The sequence below is a fragment of the Apteryx rowi genome, unplaced genomic scaffold (genome assembly GCF_003343035.1).
Source record: "Apteryx rowi isolate R43461 unplaced genomic scaffold, aptRow1 scaffold_449, whole genome shotgun sequence".
In the NCBI taxonomy this organism is placed as follows: domain Eukaryota; kingdom Metazoa; phylum Chordata; class Aves; order Apterygiformes; family Apterygidae; genus Apteryx; species Apteryx rowi.
Genome location: NW_020450704.1, coordinates 81328 through 107294, shown reverse-complemented (window position 1 = coordinate 107294; position 25967 = coordinate 81328). Strand labels below are relative to the sequence as shown.

Sequence of the window (25967 nt, the reverse complement as noted above, 5' to 3'; positions counted from 1 at the left end):
CTCAATAGGACTACAAAGCTGAGACTAACATGCAAGTAATTTAAATTACCTGCATGAAAACGAAAGTAGATTTTGCTTAAGATATTTGGGACATTACATGAAAGAAAAATCTTACTACTGTAGTGTATATAAAAATGAAGGCCTTCAAAAATTGTAATTTTTAGAAACTATGTAGGACTTGAAAAACAAAAATTGAAGATAAACCCTCAGAAAAAAAAAGTAGTTTTAATTACATAGCAGGCAAAGAACAACCGAATTTTGAAGATCATAAATTTTGTCAATTAAAAATATCACTTATTAGATTTTAGTTTTAATGTGTTGCATCTTTCCCAGCTATTGAACAATAGATAAGTTTCAAGTACCCATTATCCTATCAGTTTTTCACGAAACTCCCTATCAAAATCAGTGTGAAAGTCAAACAAAATAAAAAATGGTTGAATGATTTAGCCTATCACCTAATAATTGTCTGAGTACCACTTGCTGGACTAACCTCATTAGCAATTAAAGCTAAAATACATGACGATCATTTTAGTGAGTACCGTATATTAACAAGAACAATTTACATGAAAAAAAAAAAAGAGATTGGTAGCACTACTTCGTATCTGGAGAAATAATTAAGCTGAAGTAGAAGCATACTATATTGGCCCTTTCATTGATCCAACTGATTCCTATCATCACAAAAATAATAATTGCACAGTGAGTAGATTAACACTTAAGCTCAACAGAACTTGCATCTTTGCTGTGCACATCAGCATAGAGAAGAATAATATTTAGAATATGCAAGCTGAAATATAAACCAGAAATGATAATAAATACATATGACAATGTGATTGAGAGACTGACATTTTATTTGTAAAAGGCAATGAGGATGAGTGTTTGGTGTAAGAAGCTCTAATTTTTTTGCTGTTTGTATTAAAAATTTCATTAGACTGTGTCTCAGGGAGGTAGTAGGATTTCCATAAGACAACATATTGCATTCTTTTGCCATCCTATTTCTAGAAGTTTTTCCAACATAAAACACTTAGTTTTGTAGGAATCCAAATAAACCTAAAGCCTGAGATTTACTTAGGTAGAAACAGTTGTACTAATGTATCTGCCTTTCCTAAGGAACAGCAGCAAGATGATTATTTTTGCTGCAAAAAAGATGACTGATGAAACACAAAAGATAAATTTCTATAGGTTTCTGTTTCAGTTAAAGTGTCATCTCCCGAAAGATCTTTGTCTTTTCTCTGTTTAGAGAATACCTAACATACTGTGGATGCTAGCAGAATTAAATAATACTATAAATGGGAAAAGAAAAATCAATATACTTCCATAGCTATTTTAAATGAACGTTTGGGGCCATCTCTTGCAGGCTAATTAGGCAATGTCTAGCCTATCTTTTGTTACAGTAAGACCAGCCCCAAATGCATTGAGATTACAACTTGACAGTGGTGCAAACACTACCAGTCAAGGATCTCAGCCAGAAATCAGAAGCATTGTCTTGCAGCTAAGGCTGAAATTTGAATCCAGACCTCTCCTCCTCTCTTCTGTCCTTCAGAGCCAGGTTGACAGGCAGCGCTGAGCAGCTCCACAGCTCTGGGAGGCTGTCTCGGGAGGAAGGACAACACTCCAAGTCGTGCTTGTTCACTTCTGTGTTTGTAGGAAGTAGCCTTTGAAACTGGTTGAGCAGCTCTGTTACAAACTTTTTCTTCCTCTGTTCCTGGGATGAATGTGATCATTTCATGTTGCTAATAGAACTATGATAAAACTCTTTCCACTACAATTTCCCAAGAGAAGATGGAGAATTTTGGGCCTGGACTAGAGGGCACCCAAGTCCACAAACAAGGGTTTAGCAACGTGGACAGTGATAGATTATGTATTGAATCAGGTTTAACCTGAATTTTATTATGCAAAGCAAATGTTTCTGTACTGTGGTCTCTAAAGTGGTATGAGGGCAGTCCCTGTTATAGTCAGCATATTCTGGGTTAAAGCATGGACATATTCAAATGCACTAGGATGAAACGTCTCAGGGAGTAAAAGGCGTTACTCTGTGGGTCAGATGAGCCACTCCAGGGACCTGAGATTCTTTGGTGGTTTACAAAATGAAGAATCTCTTGTGCTGTCCTGCCACCTTTGTCAGTGAAAGGGAAAAATCGAAGCTTTCCCCTTTTTTCATATTCTGTGATCACATACTATGTTATGAGATCATGTTGCCCTGTTATAACTGCATATCCATGTATAAGAAAATAAAGTATTTTTAGCACACAAGTATAATGAGGACTTTCTGGAAAACTTGTATTGTAAGTCATTACTCTAAATTTCCAGAAGTGCAAGTGATCATTTACCTCATTTATGCACAGCAATCCAAGAATAAGACTAAACAGGTTATGTATTTTGCAAAAAGGATTATATATAGTCTATCTAAAGTGTGCTGATTGTTCAGTTTGAGTATAAAAAATCCTCATTTTGCATCCAAGTTCCTTTAACCTCAGTGGGGATTTTGTCAACTTGCAGATCCAGAAGAGAAAATTGATTTTATTTTAAACAGTCTATATTTAGGTATCCAGACTAAGTTAGTAGCTACCAATTAACAGAAATAGGCACCTCAGAAAAACAGCTCAGCCCATGTATGTCACACCTCTGTATTAGAATGGGACAAAATATCTTCTAGAAGCGATCTCTCTCTCTCTCCATACTTTAAATTAACATATACGACAAGTCAATTTGGCAATCCTACTACTCAGTAAGACAATTTTATTTTTAAAGCTGACTTTAATTAACCATCTCACCTTTCAAAATTCTACAATGATAGCTTTATCCTGTTGATTGAAAACACATTACTCAGATCTAAAATGAGAAAATATGTATCTGTGTACCAGTTTCTTCTTCTCAAGCATATCTCCTCTTTTTATGTTTTTAATACCCTGGAGGTATTTTTAGAAGCTTAAATAAGTGATTAAAGACATTTCTGTTGTCATTTTTATACTTTTAAACCTAGTTTTTCTTACTTGAGATTTCCATTTGTTTAAAGCTACCTAGCTGAAATGGAAGCCACCCACACAACTACTCTATGAAAATTAAATATCCGCAATATAATACTGGTACTGTAGTCCCATTTCTCCATCACACACACTACATCTAGTTTCAGTGGTCTGAACAAGCAAAGGCATGCATGTAATTAATTCCATGAGGGACAGCTTATTCATATATTTGCACACAAACTCTTACTCTTTATATATCCAGTTACACATAATTTATAATGGCTATTTCTGCTAACTCGAGTACTCTGTGTAAATTGAATTCTAAATAAAGCTCCAAGTTTTCAGACGTATTTTTGTTGTAGCTCAATCAAACATTTTCTATTGTCCTACTACTCATACACACGTTGGCAATGGCTTTTTCTATTTTTCAGCTTGGGCCATACAGTAAAATGGTTATAAAAATAACATGGCAACAGTTGCTTGCACATGTGGATGTCATAAACATTTTGTGTTACTTTACAGTCGAATGCAAGCAAACGCATTTTCACAGCAACGGGCACGCACGTGCTGAGGCACAAAGGTGATTTGCAAGTTGCAAGCGGGTAATACATACGGTGTAAATTAGCTGCAAATTAAAGCTCACAAATATTATCCCAATAAGCGACACAGGCATACAGAGGATTTGTGCTTAAAGCCAGGAAAAGGGAAAACAAAGCACGCTTTCAGGAGCGTGAATGAGCAAGAGCCAGGAGACTTCCCGGGGGTAACCGGGGCTTCCGCCGTGCCCTTCCCCGAGGCCGCACGCAGGGACACCGCGGCCCCGCTGAGGCCGGGCCCGGCCGGCTCCGGCTCTCCCGCCGGCCCCCCGCAGCACTCAGTGACCTCCCCGCCCCGGCCCCGCAGCCCAGCGCTTCCCCCCCCCCGCCATGCTGTGAGCGCCGCGGGCCGCCCAGTCGCCTAGGAACCAGACTCTAAAATGGCGGCCGCGGCTGACAGCGCTGGTGCGCAGGTGAGCGAGGCCGCGGGCCTCTTTCCCCCCCCGCGGCCCCCTCGTAGCCCGCCCGCGCCGCCCCGGCCTCGCCCCCTCCCTTGGCCGCGCAGCGACTCCCTTGTGCCGTGCGGAGAGCGAAAAACCGCCAAACCAACACCCGAAAAAGCGCGCTGGCCTGCGCCCTCGGCTCGGGAGAAGCCGGCCTCCTCCACTGGCCCGGCGGCGGCGGCGGGCAGTCGGTGCGCGGCTGGGCTGCTGCTGCCGCCCGGGAGCCTGGCGGGGCCGAGGCCCTGGCCGGGGCGAGACGGGGCCCTGGGTCTGGGCCTGGCTGGGAAGGGGGCGAGGGGCAAATCTCCCAGAAGGGTGTCTGAGAAATAAAAATCTTGGGATGCAGTCCTTTCTCGTAAGCGTGGCTGTTCAGTGCTGCCGCCGGGGGTTCTGTTTTTAAAGTAGGTGTACGTTTTGCGTCTGTATGTCTGACAGGTGCTTTCATTCTGCAGAATCCCCAAAGACGGAAGCTAACGTTCCTAGGATTGCCATACAGCTGTTTTTCTCTAAATAGCATTTCTTTTTCCATATGCAAATTTTGTCTGGGTGGAAAGAAAAACATGACTGTTTGTCCAGGATTTTTGCCTACCTGACAGCTCTGGTGAGGTTGCCAGCCAAACTGAGTTCCCAGACAAGCGGCCCCTGCCCAAACCTCGGCTGTGGTGAATAAGCGGCCGGTGGGCCCACAAGTGCGCTGCTTGCCGTGTTGAGAAAGTACCCCCCGTCTAAATCACATGCGAGCGCACCCAAAGGTGTTTTATGTGTGCTCAGTAAGTCCAGAACAGCCCGGCCTCAGCGCTGCCAGTGCAGGCTTCTCCAAACATACCCATCAGTACTTCCAAGCCATTTTGGTTTTGCAAAATAGTGTTGCTTTTGCATTTTAAACAAAGGTGATCCTGATGATTTGGGGTTTTCTGGTAGATGTTACATCTTTCATCAAGCAATAGTTATTGATATCCGTAATTCCCGCCTTACTAGGATTTTATTGCTTTTACAAATTACAGCACATGCAGTGGTATAATCTGAAAATCATATTTATGTCTCCATTTTTGAAGTTTATGTGCAAGCAGAGTTTTTTGGGTGCATAATTTAAAAAAAAGCCACATGCATGAAGTTAAGTTGCAAATGTATTGTAAGATAAGCAATTTTCCCAGTTGATCCCTGGGTTGGCTGACACGAGTGAGAAGCCAGTTCTGCCGGCCAGCATGCATTACTTTTTCCCCTCATATCTATGAACCATGATTCTCACAGGTAAAGAAAACTAGAGTAAGCCTAACATAACTGTTGAGTATTTTTATCAATTTAAAATAGAAATTGTTGATTTGGTATCGCTTCACCTCTGTCTTAGACCACACTTTGTTTGCAAGGTGCTGTGATGAATGTATTATTTTTGATATGTCTATTAATTTAAGTGTCCATTGAATATGCATGTTTAATTATAATTTAATGAATATGTAATTATACAGTATATTATGCTGACAAATGTACCATATACTGTCAGGCAGTAGAAAAACAGCTGAAGATCTGTGGCTTTAAGAGGAATATGGATGTCTAAGTATTGTATCTGGCTGGACAGTAAGTAAAATATGTTTCTTTGTTTGGCTTTTACTAAAACTAGAGCACACAGTAGATGGTAACCTTTTATAGTACTGTGTATATCAGATAGTCTCTGAACATCATGTATATGTGAAAATCATATTTATACCTAGTAAATCATATTTATACCTAGTCCATACATGTTATGTAAGAAGAAATGGTGAAGATATGTTGACATATATAGCCAAACTATACTCACAGTTAAGTAGTTAACTGCCTCAGCCCTAGGTATACAGTCCTCCTCTAGCAACCCAGGATTGCTCGAGGGTCTGCGAGTTCATAGCAATTTTGCATGAACTTCTACCACAGAGAGTGGAGAAGTCAGGCTTAAGGGGCTGATCTCTGCCTGTTCTAACTGGCTTGGAAAGCTGGGAGGAAAGAGTATCAGGAAGGCAAACAAAAAAACACAGGACCTGCCCAGTCTGACAACTGCCAAATTTCTGACCTCCCTGAAGACATCTGTTATTGCAATTGTAGAAGGGATTGGTAAAGCCTTTGAAAGTACCTGCACCTCTACCGTAAGGGCTGGCAGGAGGCAGGGCAGCATGAAGTGAGCACACACACGAGAGCGCTTGCTTGGGGCTGGCAATGCTGATAAGAGAGCTGAGCGCTGCGAGTTTACAAAGTGACTGGAGATACAGGGCGGGTGAAAAGGAGAGGAGGGGAAGAAACCATTCTAACCGAAGAAAGGCAAAGCTTTTATGAGCCTGTGGGTGATCTAGGTTAATAGTGGTATGTTGTAGGATGAGCATACTGAGAGGCTACCATAGAAAGATGGATACGTGACAGGGCATACTTCAAAGCTGCTTAAAAGCATACTTTGAATTTCTGGCCAGGGCATAATTCCAAGTGTTGCATACCTGTCTGCAAGCTCACAACTGCATCTAATGTTTGTACGGTTGATATCATATGTACAGAACTAAAGTAGTTTAATAATTCAGGGACAAGATTTTCAAGGCTCTGCATCCTATGAATGCAAATAAAGGTGTTGGGATTTCAGTGTTGTCTAGCTTGTTTTTGGAGGGAATTAGGTAGTCTTGAAAATCTAAATGTGGCCATTGGTTACTCTAAATTTTTCAGCACATCTCCTGATTTAGACCAAAAAAGAATTGCTGCTTTGTGAAAAGAAAATGTAAAACACACAGTTACTGGCAAAATTATTGAAACGTATTTTAAAAAGAAGAAAACATACAGAAAATTTAAGTAAGGAAAGAATTTAATGAAAAAATAAAAGACGTAATAAAAGATATATTATTTAAACAGTATGATAAAATTATTGTAATGCATGCATGTAAAAGAGGCAAAGCTGCATATGTAGTCTTAGTAGATACATTTTCTGATTTTAAATGCTTAAATGGGTGCCCTCACTGGCGTTGCAATATTTTTTTGGTATGAAATAAAAAGATCTGATCAGATGGCAGATAATAGAAGTGATCTGTCCTCCCATGAAATCACTTTGAGAAAGGTGATGCAGACTGGCTTCTCTGATGATTGGAGAGAACTGAATTCCTTTTATTCTGTACCAATTTATATAAACCTTGAACCGCAGCCAATCTCAGTATCAGAGCATGCCTCCTTACTGTTCATGTGACGTAATTTTCTGCTGGCTAAATGAAGGAGAAAATGAAAAATTAATAATTAAAGTCAGTCAAAATAGATAGAATGAAATTATTTTTTTAAACCATTGCTATCAAAGGGACATGAAAAAATTTGCTTTTGGACACAGAAAGTTGTCATCCTAGGGAAACTGATTAACTTAGCAGTAGGTAGGAAAAGAGTGCTGGAGGCCAAGAAGGATCAGTTTATAGGAGACGCACAAAGTCTGGAAGGCATACAGAAATGGACAGGCTCTTTTAAAATGTTAGAGGAATTAATCTCTACCTGGGGCAAATTAAATGCCTTAATACCAGAAAAAAAACAGATCAAGGCTGGGAGACAGTCAAGGTGACTATATTAGTAGATAAGGAGTAAAGACAATTTAAATGTAACCCTGTAAACTAGGAATAAAATGGCAATGACAAAGAATATAAGGAAACAGGCTTTGCAGTCTGAAAAATTGTTCGGGGGAATACAAATAAAACTGTACAAAAAAATTAGATAATGGTCAGTAAGAGCAATGTCCTGTCAACATTCATGTCCTTATCTTTACTAACTTGAGTAATGTATTTCTGGTTACTTGTGACAATAAAAGTAAGCACATAAGTACATATTTGCAGGGTTAGTTTTTAGGGATTATTTGAGGAAACCAAGTAACCAATTTAGCAAAGGAGCAGCGCTGAATAATCTGGTTTCCAGCAACATACAATGAAACTACAGCACCTAGCTTTGTGGGGTTTGCTCTCAATAGATTTTTTTTCAAATGCAGAATCAGAAAAGGTGTCCCCCCTCGCTTTGTCCTATGTCTGGAGAGTGTAACGTGGGAAACTGGAGACTAGGCTTCCCAGCTGGAACGCGCACCAATGAGTTTAGGCTGATGATGTGACGTTAATATTTACTGATCCTATTAGTTCCTTCTGAAACATTAGCCTGGTCCTGCAATATGTTCAAATCCTTGAGAAAAGTTTTATTATGTTGATTTAAAAAATCATAATTTAAAGGTCATCTGTAATTATTCTGCAGAAATCAAGAACATTTGTTTAAGTCAATGAAAAATAAGAAAATTAGTGAAATTACTCAGCAGGTCAACTCATATTCTCGTATTTTTTACTTATAGTACACTTGCAGGCACAGCTTCAAAGTCTCAGATACACAGTTAAACAAAAAAACTTACAAGCACATGGGAGATCATTCCAGCCTCAGTGAATGTACAGTTGGATTTAAACCAGAACTGTTGAGTGAGGATGAGTGTATACTAAATTCATACAGAAGAGGAGGTGAAAAAAGGTGTATGTCTTCTGTTAGGTCCTCTGACACTGGCTGGAGAATCTACACTGTACTTTCAAAACAATTTTCCCTTTAGGCTTGTGTCCCCAAGGATGTAAAATTTCTCTTCATATGTTCTGGGCAAAATTCCTACAAACTGCAAAATAGATGGGACTCATATTCTTTGGGAAAATAAATGCTGTTGTGAAAGAAAAAATTAATGTATAATTGAGTCTGTTCCCATTTCTTTACCACCTGCTACTTTGTTATGCTTTCAAGTGTTTAGGATGCTTACACTGTCTCTACCATCTTGTTCTGTGTGTCTTTCTCTACTATAATTTCTATAGAATTGTTGCTTTTTGGTGTTTTTAGAATGTTATTTATCAAAAATTAAACTGTTTACAGAGTGATTAAGCAACATTAAAGTTAAGCAATTTTTTACCTTTTTTCTTCCACCAGAGGACTAAGAAGTATCCTGAGTCTATCACGGTTTCGTAGGTTAAGGTACTTGTGGATTAATATCAATAAGGTAATAAGACATTCCTTTAAAAAGCAGAACAATGCATTAATACTCCCTGACTATCACTTCATATTTTTGCTAAGATAAAATATTATATAATTGCCAAGTTAATAGATTATTTCTAATTTCTGAGAAATTTAATTGATTCGAACATGACAGTTTTGAATAAACATAGTATTTCATTATACATTACAGAATATAAAATGATATTTTTTCCTTTTGATTCAGATCACATTTATAAATTTTGTGAATTTAAGAAGGTGAATTTTTGTACCCATGCTTTAACAATGGAGAGAAAGATTGAGTACGTTTGGAACTAGGTTACTGGAAAAATTGTCTGGTAACATAATCTGAGGTCTTGGATAGCAGTTTCCAGCAGAGCTCGTAGCAAGTATATCACTTTGGTGGGCAGCTCTTGGAGCAGACCAAGGGGTGATATGACTCTAAGGTATTCTTGTAACAATTTCTGGTCTTCCTAGTGTTTCAGGAAAGGAGCTGACTGCAAGCACTGTGTGGCTGTTTCATTATGCCCTTTCGGGAGGTGCAGGATTTGTTTCATTGCAGGCTGGTAGCTGAGGTGAGACCTCTCTTTGCCCTCCTGCACACGAGAGCAACCTGTAGCTCTCCCAAATTTGCTTCTTTCTCCCTGTGCACAGAAGGTTGCTCTGCAATGCTAGGGTTGAAAGGATTTCTCCTGTCAGCATACAGGCCATAGTGTCACCTAAGCATGTTCGATTTGAGAGATGTCCAGGCCAGTGGTTAGAGTATGACACTGAGAGCCCCATTAAATTCTGTTCTGTTTCCAATGTGCTGCCTGGTCCCAGGTCAGTTACTCAGGCCATGTACCTTACTTTCTCCATTTGTGCAAATTCAGATTATAGTACCTGTTATGTGCTAGGGGTTTTGAGACAATGTTTTGGAAAAATCTGTGGACACAACACTTTTCAGCCATGTCTAAGCACATTGTATTTTACATTAAATCAGCTACTTGACCATAGAATTATCTGATTTTGAAATCTCCACATACGTAGCCAAACATTATTATATCCCTTATTGAATCCAAACCTTCACCATTAGCCACTGATAATTAAAAAAATTGATAAAACACAGTAATTTCTACCCTGCTCTTAAATATCTTAATGTACAATAGTTTACATGACTTTCATATTGGACTCAGGTTCTTAGAACACCAGAAGTATTTGCTCAGATAAATAAGTAGTTCAGTGAGCAACAGAAAAAAATAAATTTACATTCCATATAATTTAGGAGCATATGAATATCTGCTGCCCCAGGCTAACATTAATTACATAGCATCTTATGTTGACTTTGTTGAAAGACCTGTGGTTATCCAACTTTTCAAAAAAGGCAAGAATACAGATACATGAAAGGGCTGCACTAAAACCACAGGCATAAGGCTTTCCCTTAGAAAAGGGAAATTTTCTTATTCCCTTAGAATAAGAAATGGCCTGATGATCAAGCAGAGCTGAACCTGCTGATCAGTAAAAGATAAATGAATCTGAGTTTTGCATCTCACTTTCCTACCTAAGCAGTAACCACAAAAACAAAACAAAACAAAACCCAAAACTCTTCAGTGTTTTATATAAGTGTGTGGAAATATCATTTGCAGTCACCTGTCAACCCTGATGGCTTGTTGGCTTTCTTAGGGGATGTTTCAGCTAAATGCTCCAATAAAAGGAGCATATTTTTCTGAATTTGGAAGAGCTGATTTTTTTTTCTTTAAAAAGGCATCACAATAATTTTATCTCCAAGAAGTGAAGTTCAGATGATCTCAGTAAAAATCATGTTTATCAAAGATAGAGAAATGTCACTGTTTAAGGTAGGTACATGATGGTCTTATACTGCACAAGAAACAATAATGATTGTGAAGAATATTATTTTTTTATTTTTAGAATCTTGTTTCCACAGAATCAGGTTTTCCTGATCAGATGCAGCAAGACTTATTATTAAATGGTATTGTTTTGAACTATAAAGTATCTTTTCTCCTAGAATTTCAGAGAACTTTATGAATGGGAAAGCCTCCACCTTATTCTCCCTCTTCCAACTTTCAGCTATTGTTAATACACAGAGTAAAGCATGTTTGTCTTAAAGTCAGTGGCGCAATTCAAGGGTTGAAATCCTTCTCCCACTAACAAATTACTTTGTGTCATATAAATCAAAGTTGTATCAAGAACAGAATTCTATTTGTAGTTCTTGTACTTAAGCTATTGGATAAATAGTAATGCACTGTTAGTACTCCTAGTTCTCAACTATTATAATGGTCAGCTTGGTATCCCTTTGCATATACTTTACTTTGCATCCAAGTCAAGACAAGATTAGACCTGAGCTCCTCAAAGTGAGGGACTGAGATTTCTTAGAGACTGAAGATAACTCTTGATTAGGAATGTACCCATAAGACAAGTTTTGCTACAACTATAATTTATTTTGTCATTTTTGGAAATTTAGAGCACATGCATGCTCTTCAGATCTGCTGGTGCAGAAATAATTTTTGAAATTATTCCAACTATTATTCCAACTATTATTCCAACTATTCCAAGCATATTTTTTAGAAGTATTCTTAAATCAATATAGTATATCCTACAAGGGTGTTCTCACAAAAAAAGTATTTCGAATGTGAATAGAACTAAAACAAAATTCAAAGGCCAGTAATTTCAGTGAAATCTGTTCCCCAAAACAAATATTAAATTTGTAGTTGAAAAGATTATGTAAGGCTATTTTACATGTGTTTGCCATGTGTAATTAGTATTTCTAATGAAGTTTCAGCTCTCAAGAGATACCTTAAACCAAGAGAGTCTTTCACCAAAATACAAAAAACTACCTATAATGAAATGCTTTTAAAGAGACCATGTTTACACTTCTCCAAAGCTAAATTTAGACTGACATATAACAGTTTTCCTAACTCTCATTTCAGATCCAAGATTTGACTTTCTTGGTCAAAAACCATTGCTTGACAGAACTCTACCTCAACAATAATGAAGTCACAGATATATCAGATACCAGCCTTCCCTTTGTAGATTGTTGAGCAAAGATCTACACATTCTTTTTGTTGTATTGGCATTCAGAAATATGTAATTGGACTATGACTTAATGGTTGAAAATTCCTCCCATGTATGTATAAAATACACATTAATTATTTTCTTAGAGATTTGATTTGTTCCAGTATACTTCAGGGTTTAGTCCTGGTCTAAGGGAATGAAATATCATTTCACTTGTCAATTACATATTACTATATAGTTATCATTTATTAATTTTGATCTATAGCAGATATAGTCAACATATCAGATACAAACAGTCTAGACGGCTTTAACAGGCTGTAAGTCTTTGCGCGAATGTTTATTTTTACTTCTGTTAAAACAACTGAAAATATAAGATAGTTTTGGAAGCATTATGTGCAGTCCCACTTTAACATCAGTCAATTGCAAAACATTTTTGATCTAACATGACCGTATTTCATATTCAAAATAAATATGCAAAGCTCTTCTCTCATCTGATTATTGGTAGTCCCCTTGCTGACCAGGTGCTCCATAATTTGATTAGAAGTACATTTTGAGAGCCATGTATGTTTACATGATGAAAGACTGGTAGCAGTGCTGATAGACATAACATAAAAATAAAAGGGCAATAAATTAATAAGTTGTCCCACTTGTAATATAGTCATAAATATTCTGGAGTTTCTTCATGATATATTTAACAATCAGAAGTATTCTGCAAAGTTAATGCAAGATTTTTCTTCAAAAATTCCATCTTTGTCTTATACATCTATTTCAGTTTTGCTTGCTCTTGTAAAGTGACTGCAGCAGACTAGTGAATTTGTGAATGGAGAGGCCATAGCATATTAATAAATTTGTGTATCTTAAACATTTTACATGTTAATATTTTACCTTTCTCTGTCCCTATAAAATGTTGGGATGGAGAAATGGTGCTGATTAGTTTCTGCAAGATTTTGGGGAAAATGAATGTTTGAAAGCAAGTATCATTGGTAGAGAAATGTGGATGAGAAGACCTGTATAGAAACAGTCTAAACTTGATGTGGAGTGAGGATGTGAAGATGTAATCTGGGTCAGTCACAACAGTATTTAGGAGTAACTTTTTAATATGTTAATAATTATTTGAAATGGAGCTATTTTCTAAGGCACATAGTATTGTTTGTGAGGCAAAAGGAAAGAAAGGGGAATTGATTAAAAATTACTGTGATATATGAGAAAGGAAGGAAGGATGGAGAAAGGGAGGAAGGAGGGAGGAGGAAGGAAAGGAGGAAGCAAGAGGAACGAAGGAAGGAGAGAGGGCACAGGTGAACTTGATTTGTTGAGGTGAGGGTGGTGGGGACAAATGGAGGGAACTGAAATGAAAAAAATGAGGTATGTGTTCAAATGACGTGAATAGAAATGTAAAAGGGACATTGAAATCTCTGATACATAAAACATCTTTTTAATAATTTCATGTTACAAAAAAGGCAGGTATGGGTGGATAACTAGAATATCAAACTCAGCATGCAGCATTATAAAACATTATCTAATCAAGGCAATCAGATATGGTGAGAATAATTAATAAGTTTTTATTTCAGGTGCTCTGAAACACTTGTGTGTGTTACAGATTCTGTTGCTTCACAACAACCAGTTAAAAAAACTGGGCAAAACAGTGGAGGAATTAAAAGGAATGATAAGCTTGCAGACCCTAAGTAATGCCATCTTTTTATTTTGCAGAACAGTGAATAATAGTTTCTTAGTGTACCTTATCAGGATGTTTGTTGTCTCTTTCTGCATCATTTGCCAATAGCCTTTGAACCTAATGACCAAATTCAACTGAATTTTACAGAAGAAAGAGATCTTTAAGATAGGAAAATCCTACAGAGAGTACCCACCCTGAGAAAAACTGCCAAAAGGGTTCAACTGTTGCTGCTGTCTGGCCAATCTGCTGGTTGCGTAGCTTGGAGGCAGTTAAAGCAGTTTACTGCTACATATTAGTAAGGGGCATGTGAGTACAGTGAGGGTATCAGGGAGGTAAAGGGAGCTGAGAAACTGGTATTATTGCTGTGGAGACTGTGAGTGAGGTTATAGGTTCATAGAAGCCAAATTCCTGGCTTCATTAATTCTGTTGCTCGCAGAACTTTTTTTCTGCCTCTTTTTGGCATACTTTATGGATTTCTAGAGTCTAAGAATATATACCCTTTAAATATTAAATATTAACTGTTAACTAGCATAATTTTTGATATACTGGGTGGAAATGAAAGTAGCATAGGCTCTGAAATTTCAAATTGAGTTGTACATGACAGTGCTGGCGCCACGAAGTTACAATGTAAGAGGTAGCCTCCAGGGAAGTAGGATTATATGCTATTAATTTATTGAAAGTGAAAGTATAAGCAGTCTTTTTCCATGGTTCCTAAAAGAACGTTGTCATAGATCATACCAAACTCTCAGAACCATGAGAAAACAGGAAACTAATTTTATGTCATAGTAACATAATTAATGGAGGTGAACATCATCAAACCATACCTTATGCATTCAAAAAACTGAATGTCTCATGGCAGGAAAGGAAAATATGGCTTGAAAAGTACATTTTTAATTGAACTTGAAACTGGGCCAAAAATTCAAAAACAAATAAAGTATTTAGGAAGACAACATGCCAGTCAAATTATTGTAAGTTTTTTCCATTATGTGCAGGATTTAAAAATAGACTATTTAAGAATGCAGTTGTTTGTTTGAAGTGATTAGGAAAAGTCTGGACAGACATCCTGTGTATGAATAGTGCTGTCACTTAAATTCAATGTTATAGCTTTACCAATTAACAAGGAGCTTCAACAAGCACAGGCAGTTTGTTGTGCTTATTGCAACTATATCTATGGGAAATAAAGAGAAATAGCAGATAGTTAAAGTGCTGCTGAGTTATTCTGTATGGCAGTCACAAAGACATAGTGAAAATGGGATGCATATTGGACTGGCCATCACCGTAGAAAAGTAAGTAGCTAAGAGAACTATGAAACAGAATATATAGAACATGCTAATCGACACATAAAAAAAAATTCTTCAGAGATATGAGAGTAAATGCTGATCAATGTAAGAAACATAATATTGTGCTTTACAGTCATTCCTTGCTAACCTTTACAGTCATGAAAAAAATGGCAATCTGTTTGTTTCAAAGAAAATTCTTGATAAGGAGGTCTCAAATTAGCAGGATTCTGTTTAATAAAATGCATTATCATATTTGAACTACATGACAGCAGTAAATGAGGAAAATACATTTTAAAATAGATATTCTATGTAAGTATTACCATATCACTGTTTGCAGTATTCAGAAATGTGAAACAGGTGCAGAATTTGTGTTGTGTATCTCTGAGAAGGCCTGTGCCCATAATTCACCTTTATAAAATAAAAATTATTTGGGGAAGGGGAAGGTTCTTATTGTTGCAAGATAGTACTTTTTTATTGCTGGACAGTCCAATTAGAAAAATACTCATTAACCTTCAACAGAAGTCTGGGTGCAAAATAACAATTCATTATTGAATAGCTCTTGTGAGCATTAGAACTGCTAAAGATTGGGCAGTCTAATGTGCTATGATTGTGCACTTCAGAAGTAACAACCAGCTGCCAAAATGTTGCACTTCCTTAAGACTCTCTTGTGATATTTAATCACTGCTCTGCATTGGATTTGGAGCGTAACACCATTCTTTGGCAGGCATTTGTGGAAGACACTCACCTCTGAAGATTTACTGGATGGCTTGCTTGCAACTGCAACCTTTGGGGTAATAGAGAAGTTTCCTTTATGGGCTCACTTTGTGCTCACATCTTCCTTTTGGAATCCAAGATTTTTGTTGCATACTCTGTAAATTATCTCAACTGATTTATTATCCACAACTGATAATACCTTGCTGCTAGTCCTTGGAAAACTCTTTTTGTTCTTCACTATATTTCTACCACAATAGTTCCTTTCTGCCCCATGTGGGATAAGCACACTATTTTCCTACATTCTGAATTGAGAAAACAGACAAAAGTGGAGGAAGAAAGCATTATACCTAATTTGTAGAAATAAAATTAAATGACTTTCACTAGAAAGTAGATAGTAGAGTCAAGGATTGATCCCAGATGTTTTGTAAAATAAGACCATCTTGATCCATACAGTGGTTGAATTTACTATAAGAACCAGAAGTAAAAAAATTCATATACTCTAAAACAAAGCTACAAATCAGAGTGTTGCTGAGGAGGGATGTGCTCCAAGTAATATTCAGACTCAGAAGTACTCCATGTTGACTCCTGTGCCTTGGAAAAATCTCTCTTGAATCTTCATTCCATACCAGTACTGCTTGAAACGCCAACCCTACCTGCTGTTAGACTTCTTTCTAGAACGTTTTTCTCCCTGGAATGCCAGCACATAGTTTCTTGACTCAAGAACAGGATTATCAGATATATAATTAATATTTCAGATTAACACTTTCTAGAAAAGTATGTATTGATATACTCAACAGTAAAAATGAAACTTTCTTTTACTGCCACCTTGTGGATCTCTTAATACTTCTAAATATAGTGGCCTTTTGGAAAATTCGTAAAAGAATTAAGATATTTTGTTAAATTCCCTTCTGAATACATCAACAGGCATTTTCTGCATAGAAGATACCAAATGCCCATTCTGGACTTACTGAGCTCTCAAAATAACTGGTCAATAGCATCAAACAAATGAGCCTTCTTTGGCAGTCGTCCTTATCCTGAAGAACAGGGGACCACATCTTGTAGCTTTCTAATCTGCGTAGAATAGCTCCAGATTTTTTCTTCTTTCAGTATCTCTCGAATATCAGAGCCCTACTTGCTTCTGTGATACCATCTTTCTCCCTTTCCCTCCTTAATTGCTAAAATTATATATAACAAGGGATTTGTTGCCTAGAGCAAATATTAGCCACAGCCACTCTTCAAAAGGAGAAAAACAGGTCACCTTAGACCATAGTAGAGATTGTCAAAATTATTAATTGATGGAGATTTTCTTTCTGTAAACTCTAATCTCCATGTAGCAGCCTCCTGATTCTTTTTACCTTACTGTCCAAGAAGATATTCATGCAAGGAGAAAAATAGCTTTATGGTTCATTTAATTTAGAAAAAAATAAATGCACCTTGTCTGTCTGTTCATAGATTCAGGAATGGGCCAGTGTCTATTTTAATTAACCTCTGATATCATTCTCATGAACCAAACTGATCTGGCATTTAATCTAGGTAAACATTACACATCTGCTGGCAAAGCAGCAGCACAGGATTGACACCTGTCTCTGTATTGCAAAAGTTTGGTTGTTCAGATAATGTGAACTTGAATGTAAGCATTCTAGTCAAGCTGCTAATAGGCCTTTGGAACGTAGCACCTCGAGTCCCACTGAAAGTTAGTGGGACCTGAGTTCAAGGAACCTTAGGCCCTTTCAAACATTTTACTATAACCTATAGTTAGATAAATTTCTGGAGTCTTCAAATTCATCGTCAAAATATCAGAAAACTGGGTATTTACGCTTTATATTGTGTCTACAGGATAAAAGCTTTATATCAGCTCTGATAAAGCCTAAGGTGTCCAAAAGCTCATCTGGTTTTAGTACCTCTCTCCCCCTACAAATTTTGTGTCATGTCTTTAAGCCATCATATCTAAAACACTACTACTATTTAAAATAGGCATCACCTAATAATACGTAAGAAAATCAAAGGCAAACACTTTGTGGTTTTGTCTGTATAGCATAAAAATATAAAAGAAACTTCAAAGGTTGAGAGTGTAAGATGGCACTTTTATTCAAGTCTCACCTGTGGTATTTTACAAACTTTTCAGTAAGCCAATTCTTGCAGTCCATGTTTAGTTGAGGAATTTTGCATGTGTAAAGACACTGTGCTTTGTTTACCTATATAAAAATAATTTGAATTTAATAATATTTTGTACAAAATCTTTGACTACTAGTGATCTTTTATTTTTCAGTCTTGCTAAGATAGTTCTTTTTTTTTTTTAAATAAACTTTGCAGATCTATTCCATAACACTCTGGCACAAGATCCAGGCTACCGGCTTTATGTGATATACTTCCTTCCTTCAGTGCAGCTCCTTGACAGGAAATGTAAGGATTGCTTTCCTCTTTTCACAAAGTGTTGACAATCACTTAAAATTCTAGTCCGTTTGGAAAAATAGGTGAATTTTAATCCTGTCTGTTCTTTTACTTGCACTTGCTGATGTAGCAAACAATCTAATGAACTGATACCCATTTTTTACAATATTTGTCAGGCAGGTAGAGTTTGTATGACATAAACAGTTTACTTTGCCAGACCCTTTTGATTTCTCTCTTTTTCTATTTAAATTGTGTGTATTTGTCTTACAGTTGGTCAATATAGTTTTAGGTAAGAGAGATTAAAGCCTGTGCTTAGGAACAGGTTCCTACAATTTTGCATTCAAATTTGTATATTCACATGAGTGAACCTGTTTACTTAGATGCAGATAATATGCTCAGATGTTTACATGTTTTTGTACAATTTGAATAAGTATATGCACATTTCTTGATAATGTCCATGCTGATCAAGTTGTCAAATATAAAACTTCATAAATCATTAGAAAATCTTTCATAACTTTGCCGCTGTAAAAACTACAGAAAAAAGTCATTTTCAGAATAGCCAGATGATAAATCAGCCAATCAATGAACATGCCACAGCGGAGCCTGAAAATCAGCTCTGGTGATTTTGTCGTTGGTGTTTGAAGTGCTATGTAATATGCAGGCAGACTGAATATTGCTGGGGAGCATGGATGAAGGTGCTGAGATTGTTATCCTAGCTGTGCCTCATGGGAAAAGAGTGAGGAGAAACTGAGTCCTCCTGGAAAGCTGCTCCCAGGCCCTGGGGAGGATGAGGGTGCTGGACGGAGAAAGGCCACCGCAGGCCAGGGGCAGGTGCTGGCGGGGGCCCTGCTGCAGCCGGGAAGGGAGGCTGTGGCACAGGCCACCCTGCACGTGGGGCTGAACGAGGCGCTGCACGTGGCTGTTGGCATAGGTATGCACTTTGTGTGCAGGCGAGTGTGGTGCCTTTGCAGTGTACCGCCCCTCAAGGATTCGGTCTGGTATTATACCCTTGCTTAGCACTTCCGTCAGACTGTTTTCCCAGTAATCATTTTTGGCTAGGGAGAGATGACTGGAGCTTAATCTGTTGAAGAAAAACCATGTTGCATTTACAGGTCTAGAAACATTTCCGTAAAATTTCCCAGTCTTAGTCTTTTAAATACAGTTATATTATAATCAGTCCTGGATTAAGGCTTTAGGCATTAATTTCTATCAAGCTGTACTCTTGACTTTCATTTAGTGAACTATTTCTCTAACGTTACGAAGCTTCTTCACCAGCTGTGGAGCATTACCCCAGTATAGTCCTGGCTGTCTCCTTTACACAGGACAAATGCTCACACTTCTGTTACCTCCAGGCGTGACTACTGCAGTTCCTTTCTAATTGGTCCCCTAGGTACTATGATTTAAAAAAAAAACAAATTCAAAATGCTACTGCCAAAGTTATTTGTTCTAAACCTTTAGCTCGCTTTTATTTCATGTCTGAAGTACTAGATTAGTATGCAGGTCACATTATTAACATCAAAATCTCCTATTTGACTTACAGTCTCAAACTCTTTGTTTAAAGTTATTTTAACATTTATTTATGCAAAAAAGGATAATATGAAACTTTTCTTTTGATTGCACTCCTACAGTTTTCCCTGTAATTAAGCAGGGGGAATTGAATTTACCTTGAACCGGATTTACTATGCATACAGAAACGTAGGTGTCTACTCCATTCTGTAATAGATCTCCTTTAAATGGCATGAAGAGTCTTGGTTTCTAGTTTCTTCATTTAAAATTTCTGATCCTACTGCAGTCAAAAGAAAAAGTTTATTTTATTGGACAGGACTTCACTCTTAAACCGTAGGAGGTATCACTCCGTGTTTCCATTCTGAATCATTGTGGAATTATGCAGATTTACCCCATCATTGTTATAAAACTGCACAAAAAAAGTGAATCACCTTCTGCATGCAATCAGATAGTTAATAACAGACCGTTAAGTTGGTGAAAAAAATAAATTTTTTATATCCTTTTTAACAGCAGTTACACAAAGAGAAAGGGAGGCAGCACTGCATGTCTACAACCATAAAAGGTCTCACGTTGTGCAGTCAATAGCTTTCGGAAAGCGACTAAATACACCACTGGTGACTAAAACAGGATATAGCAGATGTGCTCAACCATCCAGAAGATTGACAAGACCTTCAGGTATTTATAATAATGTAGGGAAAAACCTACACTTTTAGGTGGTTCACACTAGAAATAGTAATTTTCATTCACCTGGTAAAAGAATTATTAGCTTTAGTTATAAGAAATAAATGCATTAGAAACCCAACAAAACTGCTTCATATTTGGAGTAAGTAGTAGCAGTAGCAACAGCCAATGAATGAATCCTTCTTCCTAAAAAGCGTATTATGGCAAATAAGTTCTAGTCATTCCCTGTAGCTATGGAGTTGTTTTTAGAGAGAACTAAACAAACAGATTTTTTTTTTCAAAATGTATCCTTGTGTTTAATTTTTTGCTCTTTTATTTAAATAAATATATTTCAACAAACTGAAAAAGAGTGTCTGTTTCAGACAGATCAGCATCATAGAGTTGTGGTGCCCTCTAGTGCTTTTATAAACTAATCTCTCAAAGAAAAGGTTTTCTTCTAAAGAGTGTTGTAAAATTTGTATATCTTGCCTAGTTTCGTAAACAGATTCCTCTTTATGCTTTCAAAGCTGAAGAATATTTTTAATAAATTCTGATAGTACCATATTGCTTTAGGACTTCTTATAACATAGTTTTTATAGAGTTCTTAAAACATTCACATCTGTAACACAGCATGACCCTGACACAAGAAAGCGGGTGGTTACCAGCTATAACCTTGAGACTAGGACCATGGCAATACAGAAAAACCTTGAAGTTTCACCCAATCTCATCTGCTTTGTTGATGTTTTAAAGATAAGAAAAATAAAGTTGTGCATAGAATGACTGAAATGGTAGCATTTTTAACAGGCAGTGTAGATAGGGTTTGGGCATTTTAATAAAGTGACTGAAAATGTTTTTCAATGTATATTTCACAATAATAATCCTAGGAACAGTGTATTTAACAATAATTTTGAAAAGGCTGGTAAAAAGAATACTTTAATTATATTTAATAATATCTTTTTCTCATTGATAAGTATCAAAATACGTATACAGTTTACCTCTACCACGCATTCATGCATACATGTAGTGGCATCATTTTCTGTGAAAGAAAAAAAAATACATGGAAACATTTGTCTAGGGAAAATAAAATACAAGAATTACATAAACAGTTGCAAGAAATTTTTCATAATTGGTGCAATAACCTTTTCAAAGAAGATATTTGTTTCCACAGTAATTTAATAAAAATTGATCCTGCACATTTCAAATCATCTACTAGTTTTCTGTTCATTTGAACAAGTAAGTTAGTATCAAGATCCTAAGTTTTAGCTAATCAAAAAGCTGTACAGACATTAATGTCTTAATTTGAACTTTTTTTTATAGGTTGTGAATTTGAAAATCACACAAATAAGTAAGTAAATTTTGGACCTTTTTCGTTGCTTTTGCACCTCACAAGCATTTACTTAATTTCCTTTTCCCTTACCTAAAAAAAAAAAACATAACCAGAAGGAAAAAATCCAGTAACCCTGACTTTTTGAAAAATATTTTGCCTTTTGTATTGCACATAGTTGCAACACTATACTATTCTCCTGCGACAACCTACCTATTGCTGTCTTCAAAACACTTAATATTGAATGGTGTTCCTCATTTGGAAGTGGATATATAAAATGCTATTTATTTCATTAGCCCAAATACTGATTAGTAGAAAAAGCATGCTTTAAGTAGAAGAGCATCAGAATAATTGTTCTATATTGTGGCAGAAGCAACTTTTTACTGGCTCTTCAGAAATATGTACCTCCCCTGAAAATATTACTGACTTGTAGAATGCAACTTTTTAGCCCATAGTTGATGTTACTTTTATTCTGTTAGGTTTTAAAATCATAGAAATAAATATAAAACTTTGTTATCTCTGTCTGGATTGAGGCAGAATAAAGGTTGCATTTGAGTTCAACAAAACATTTTCAGATGCTATCTTTATAAGACATACTTACAAACTTAAGATATCAGGCTTATTTTTACTTTCTAGCTTTACATATAAAAATTTTTGAAAGACTTATTCAAGGATATAATAAAAGCCTATCTATGATGATTTCCTTTAACAAATTGATTTTATACAGTTACTTTTAGTACAGCTCTTTGCAATCAGGCTAATTCATGTTTAAAAAAATAATTCTAGCTTACTTTCAGTGGAGTTAGCCATCCTCATTGACACAGTGGACGTACAGCTTCTTCTCCATTTTGTATGTAGATGTTTAGGCTTTGCAAAGTGCCTGAGCATGTGACAAGGTTTAAGTACTGGAAGTGTATTAAACTAGTGGATATATTTACATGGTTTATGCTAGGTGCATGTTACTGCAGGTTTATATACCTTTATGAAGTAAGTTCTTTTAAATTCAGGTTGTAATATTGTATCTGAGTTAAAAGTTTTCAGGCTAACCTGAAGTGCATCAATTCTGCATTGATGTTGCGAGTCTGCCACTTTTCTCTCCCAAACTGCAGCTGTAGCAGGATACATGAAGCATGCAAGCTCACGGAGCTCCCAATTCAGAGCTTGCAAAAGGAATATTTGCATGGTGACCATTTAGAAGTTCTACACTGAAATAAATGTTGCAGTTAGTTTTATGATTTCCATTAAATATTTCTAAAAATCAGGACACTGAAAGTTAAAGTTCCTATGGTAACAATGATACATTTCTTTATGACAGATTTACAGAAGTATGTAAACATCGTATACAACATTAACAATTTTTGTGAAAAATAATCAGTGAAAACTGTGCTAACATACCATCCTTGTACAAAATAACATTTTTAAGTCTAGTAAAATGCATTTTTAGTTTATGGCACGATTAAGGATTTTTTTCCTTAGAGTACTGTGATTCTGGCCTTTTTTTGATTTTTTCTTCCTTAAATTGGGTAAGAATGAAACAAAGGAAAACTTCCAAAAATTTAAAACTGAGTTCATGACTTCTAGCTTTAGTTTTTACACAGAATACTAATAAATTAGCTTTACAGCAGTTTGGAAATATTCAGATAATTTACATTTGCTTTGTTCTCTTTGCAGAGTTCCATTTGAGAACCCCACAGATGCTGTTTTTCTAAGGGCAATGACAAGATCTATAATGGAATTTTCCTCTGTTGACTGGAATAAAGTATCTACCTGTCAAGAAAGACGGCTTGAAAACAAAGCAGAAGAGCCCCATGAGAAGCTGACAGTCAAACTTAGATAAGTGTTTTCTTCCTCAAGAAAAAATTTATTCTTCTATCTGGAGTGGATAGAAACCTGTTATGTAAGCTAATATCTATGTAATACGTGTACACTAAAGCTTGCATGTAATTAAATGAACTTCCAGCAAAAAAGTGTAACATTCCTTTTATCTTCTGATATGTAAGATGCAGAATCAAGAAATTAAGAAAACAAATGATAAATGGTGSCAATATTATAATGAAGTTACTTGAAATATAATTCTTACAATACTTTAATCACAAATTAACAAAGCAAAACTGCAAGTTAATTTATAAGAAATTAAAGATAAATAATTTCATTCTTTATAGTTTCTACTGGAAAATTGGATTTTTCCATCTTTTCCATAACTACCTTTAGGTACTGGAAGACTGTGATTAGGTCTCCCCAAGTGAGTCCTGGGCTGAACAAACCCAGTTCCTCCAAATGTCTGATCATCATGGTGTCCCTCTCTCCCCGGAATCTCTCTAGTTGTTCAATGTCTCTCTTGAACTGGGTTGACCAAAACTGGATGCAGTTCCAGGAGTGGCCTAACAAGTGCCAAGTAATGTGGAATAATTACACCTGTGGTCTGCTGACTATAGTCGAACTGAGGCACGGCACTGTTTACCTTCCTTGCTGCTGGGGCACACTGCTGGCTCATATTCAGCTTGGGCCCACCAGGACCTCTAGGTCCTTTGCAGCAGAGCCAGTCAGATCCCAGCCTGCAGTGCTGCTTGGGATTATTCCATCCCAGGTACAGGACTTTATCTTTGTTAAACCTCATAATTCCTTTCATCTTTTTGATGTTAGAGACCCTCCTTTTTGATTTCCACTTCCCTGTTTTTCTTGCTCAAACTTCCATGCATTTTGTAAATCTCCTTAAATCATCCTCATCTCTGTAGAGGTAGATAAAGGTAGATAAACGCTTTGTTTTTGATTAGGTTTCAGGAATGTTTCATTTCTCAAATTGAATCAGTCTACTGAGAAGCTGGACCAAACTAAGCTTCACCTAACATTTTTTTCTTAACAAGTTTCTCTCTAAATAACTGACCATTAGGGTCTAATAAGTGTATGTAATCCCTAGTTTGTCTGACTCTTTTCAGCTCCGACAGCTGACCATGCTCATGGAGGTAGTCTATGATGCAGTAATTTCATAGCATCAATTTCACAATGCCAAAGATTGCACATACACAGATTTCTGATGTCATTGTAGATATGGCAAAGGCTGTATTTAAGAGAGTTTTCTCTGAAAGCAGACTGCATCCCACACAGAATTTGAGCTAGGCTGAGGCAGTAAGCAATGCCATTTATGAGTAAATTCTACTGATTTCAAAATTTTGGATCAAATTAGATGCAGAACATTTCTGGCCTGGAATATTTTTCTGCCCCTGTCTTCTTTTGATTAAAAAAAATGAAGTAAAATAAAGAATTGTTTTAAGATTTTCTGCTCAGAGAACACTAGAATGCAATGCTTCATCATCAAGAATTTTATTACAGATATTATTTAACAACTAATTTGACATTTTCCTCAAGGATTATAGATTTTGGAAAAAAATGACATTTTACAGGAGTAACTTTGTTAAAGAATTTTAACAATACTACTTGTAATCCTTTTGAACATACAGATGGGCTCAGAGAAGACAATAATGAGTGAGTTAACTTATTCATATATAATCTTTGATGGTGAAAAGTCCATCAAAACTCTAGATTTTTGATTCTCTCACTGTTGCACACAAGTGTCCCAGGAATACATAGATTAAGCACAAAAAACCTACCATGCACCCAGAAGCCCTTTGCTGTAATGTTTGCTACATGATCCCATTTGTAGTTTGTAAATGTTGGACACTGTCCAAAAAGCCACAAGTCAATGCAATCACTGACTTCCAAACAAGTCCTCCGTAGTTAAAAAGCAGTGCTTTCCATTATATTCATCTATCTGAGCTTTATCAGAAAATTCAGACAAAGCCAGAAGTGGTTTTAGAGCCTGTTTTAGAGCCATTAGTGAAAAAGGAATAGTAATATTAGCTATTTATATACAAAGAAGTACTCAAATTACAAAGGTCATTTAAACTTTAACTAAGGATTAATCTCCTTTAGTTAGATGAACAAAAGCCTTGAAAATCTAACTGCATCAGCAATCTAAAATGATTTGAACATGCAACATTCAGTTCATTAGACGTTATACTCAAATAATTTTAGAAGCTTTTATATGTCCTTAATTTGCTCAGATTTCCCAGAGTGAAGAACACAGTAGAAGAAATAGTAGTCAATATTAAAAAACCACATAGTTTAAAAGTGAATTAAGGAGCAAGAGCTGCAGTGAAGCAGGCCAGACAGATTCACAGCTGCTATGTTCTCATATTTAGCAAAACAGCTGGAGAAGCAGAAGTGAGGCCTCCAGGTTTCCTAGAAAGCAAAGTCAATGCAGGGGAAAGAAAAAGTCTTGCAATTCACACGCCCTTGAAGCTGCAGGTGTGTATGTACTGGCCTTGCACTGCGCACCTGCCTATCTTCATTGTCATTTAAAACCTTACTTTAGGAAACAGTAAGTTGCATGTGAAGTTTCACTCTACTCTAGGTTCCTTATAAGTAA

At 36.6% G+C, this 25967-nt stretch overlaps 1 protein-coding gene and 1 long non-coding RNA gene across 4 annotated transcripts; one reads left to right on the top strand and one right to left on the bottom strand.

Moving 5' to 3' along the window:
- Positions 1-3924: 3924 nt before the first annotated feature.
- On the top strand, positions 3925-24750 carry LRRC72 (leucine rich repeat containing 72). The gene is given in 10 exon segments (XM_026077103.1): positions 3925-3972; positions 5504-5577; positions 8920-8989; positions 11910-11983; positions 13555-13676; positions 13792-13881; positions 17974-18063; positions 20068-20232; positions 21535-21562; positions 23213-24750. Coding segments are annotated over 10 exon segments (912 nt in total). The 5' UTR covers positions 3925-3939; the 3' UTR covers positions 23379-24750.
- LOC112971559 lies at positions 18070-23023 on the bottom strand. 3 transcript variants are annotated; one of them, XR_003255390.1, is made up of 4 exons: positions 22333-23023; positions 21213-21253; positions 19716-19837; positions 18070-19132 (listed from the first exon to the last, which is right to left on the bottom strand). It is a non-coding gene; the product is annotated as an uncharacterized LOC112971559 (long non-coding RNA). The 3 variants fall into 3 exon arrangements; XR_003255391.1 differs by having other exon boundaries at positions 19716-19834; XR_003255389.1 differs by having other exon boundaries at positions 22589-23023.
- Positions 24751-25967: the final 1217 nt, after the last annotated feature.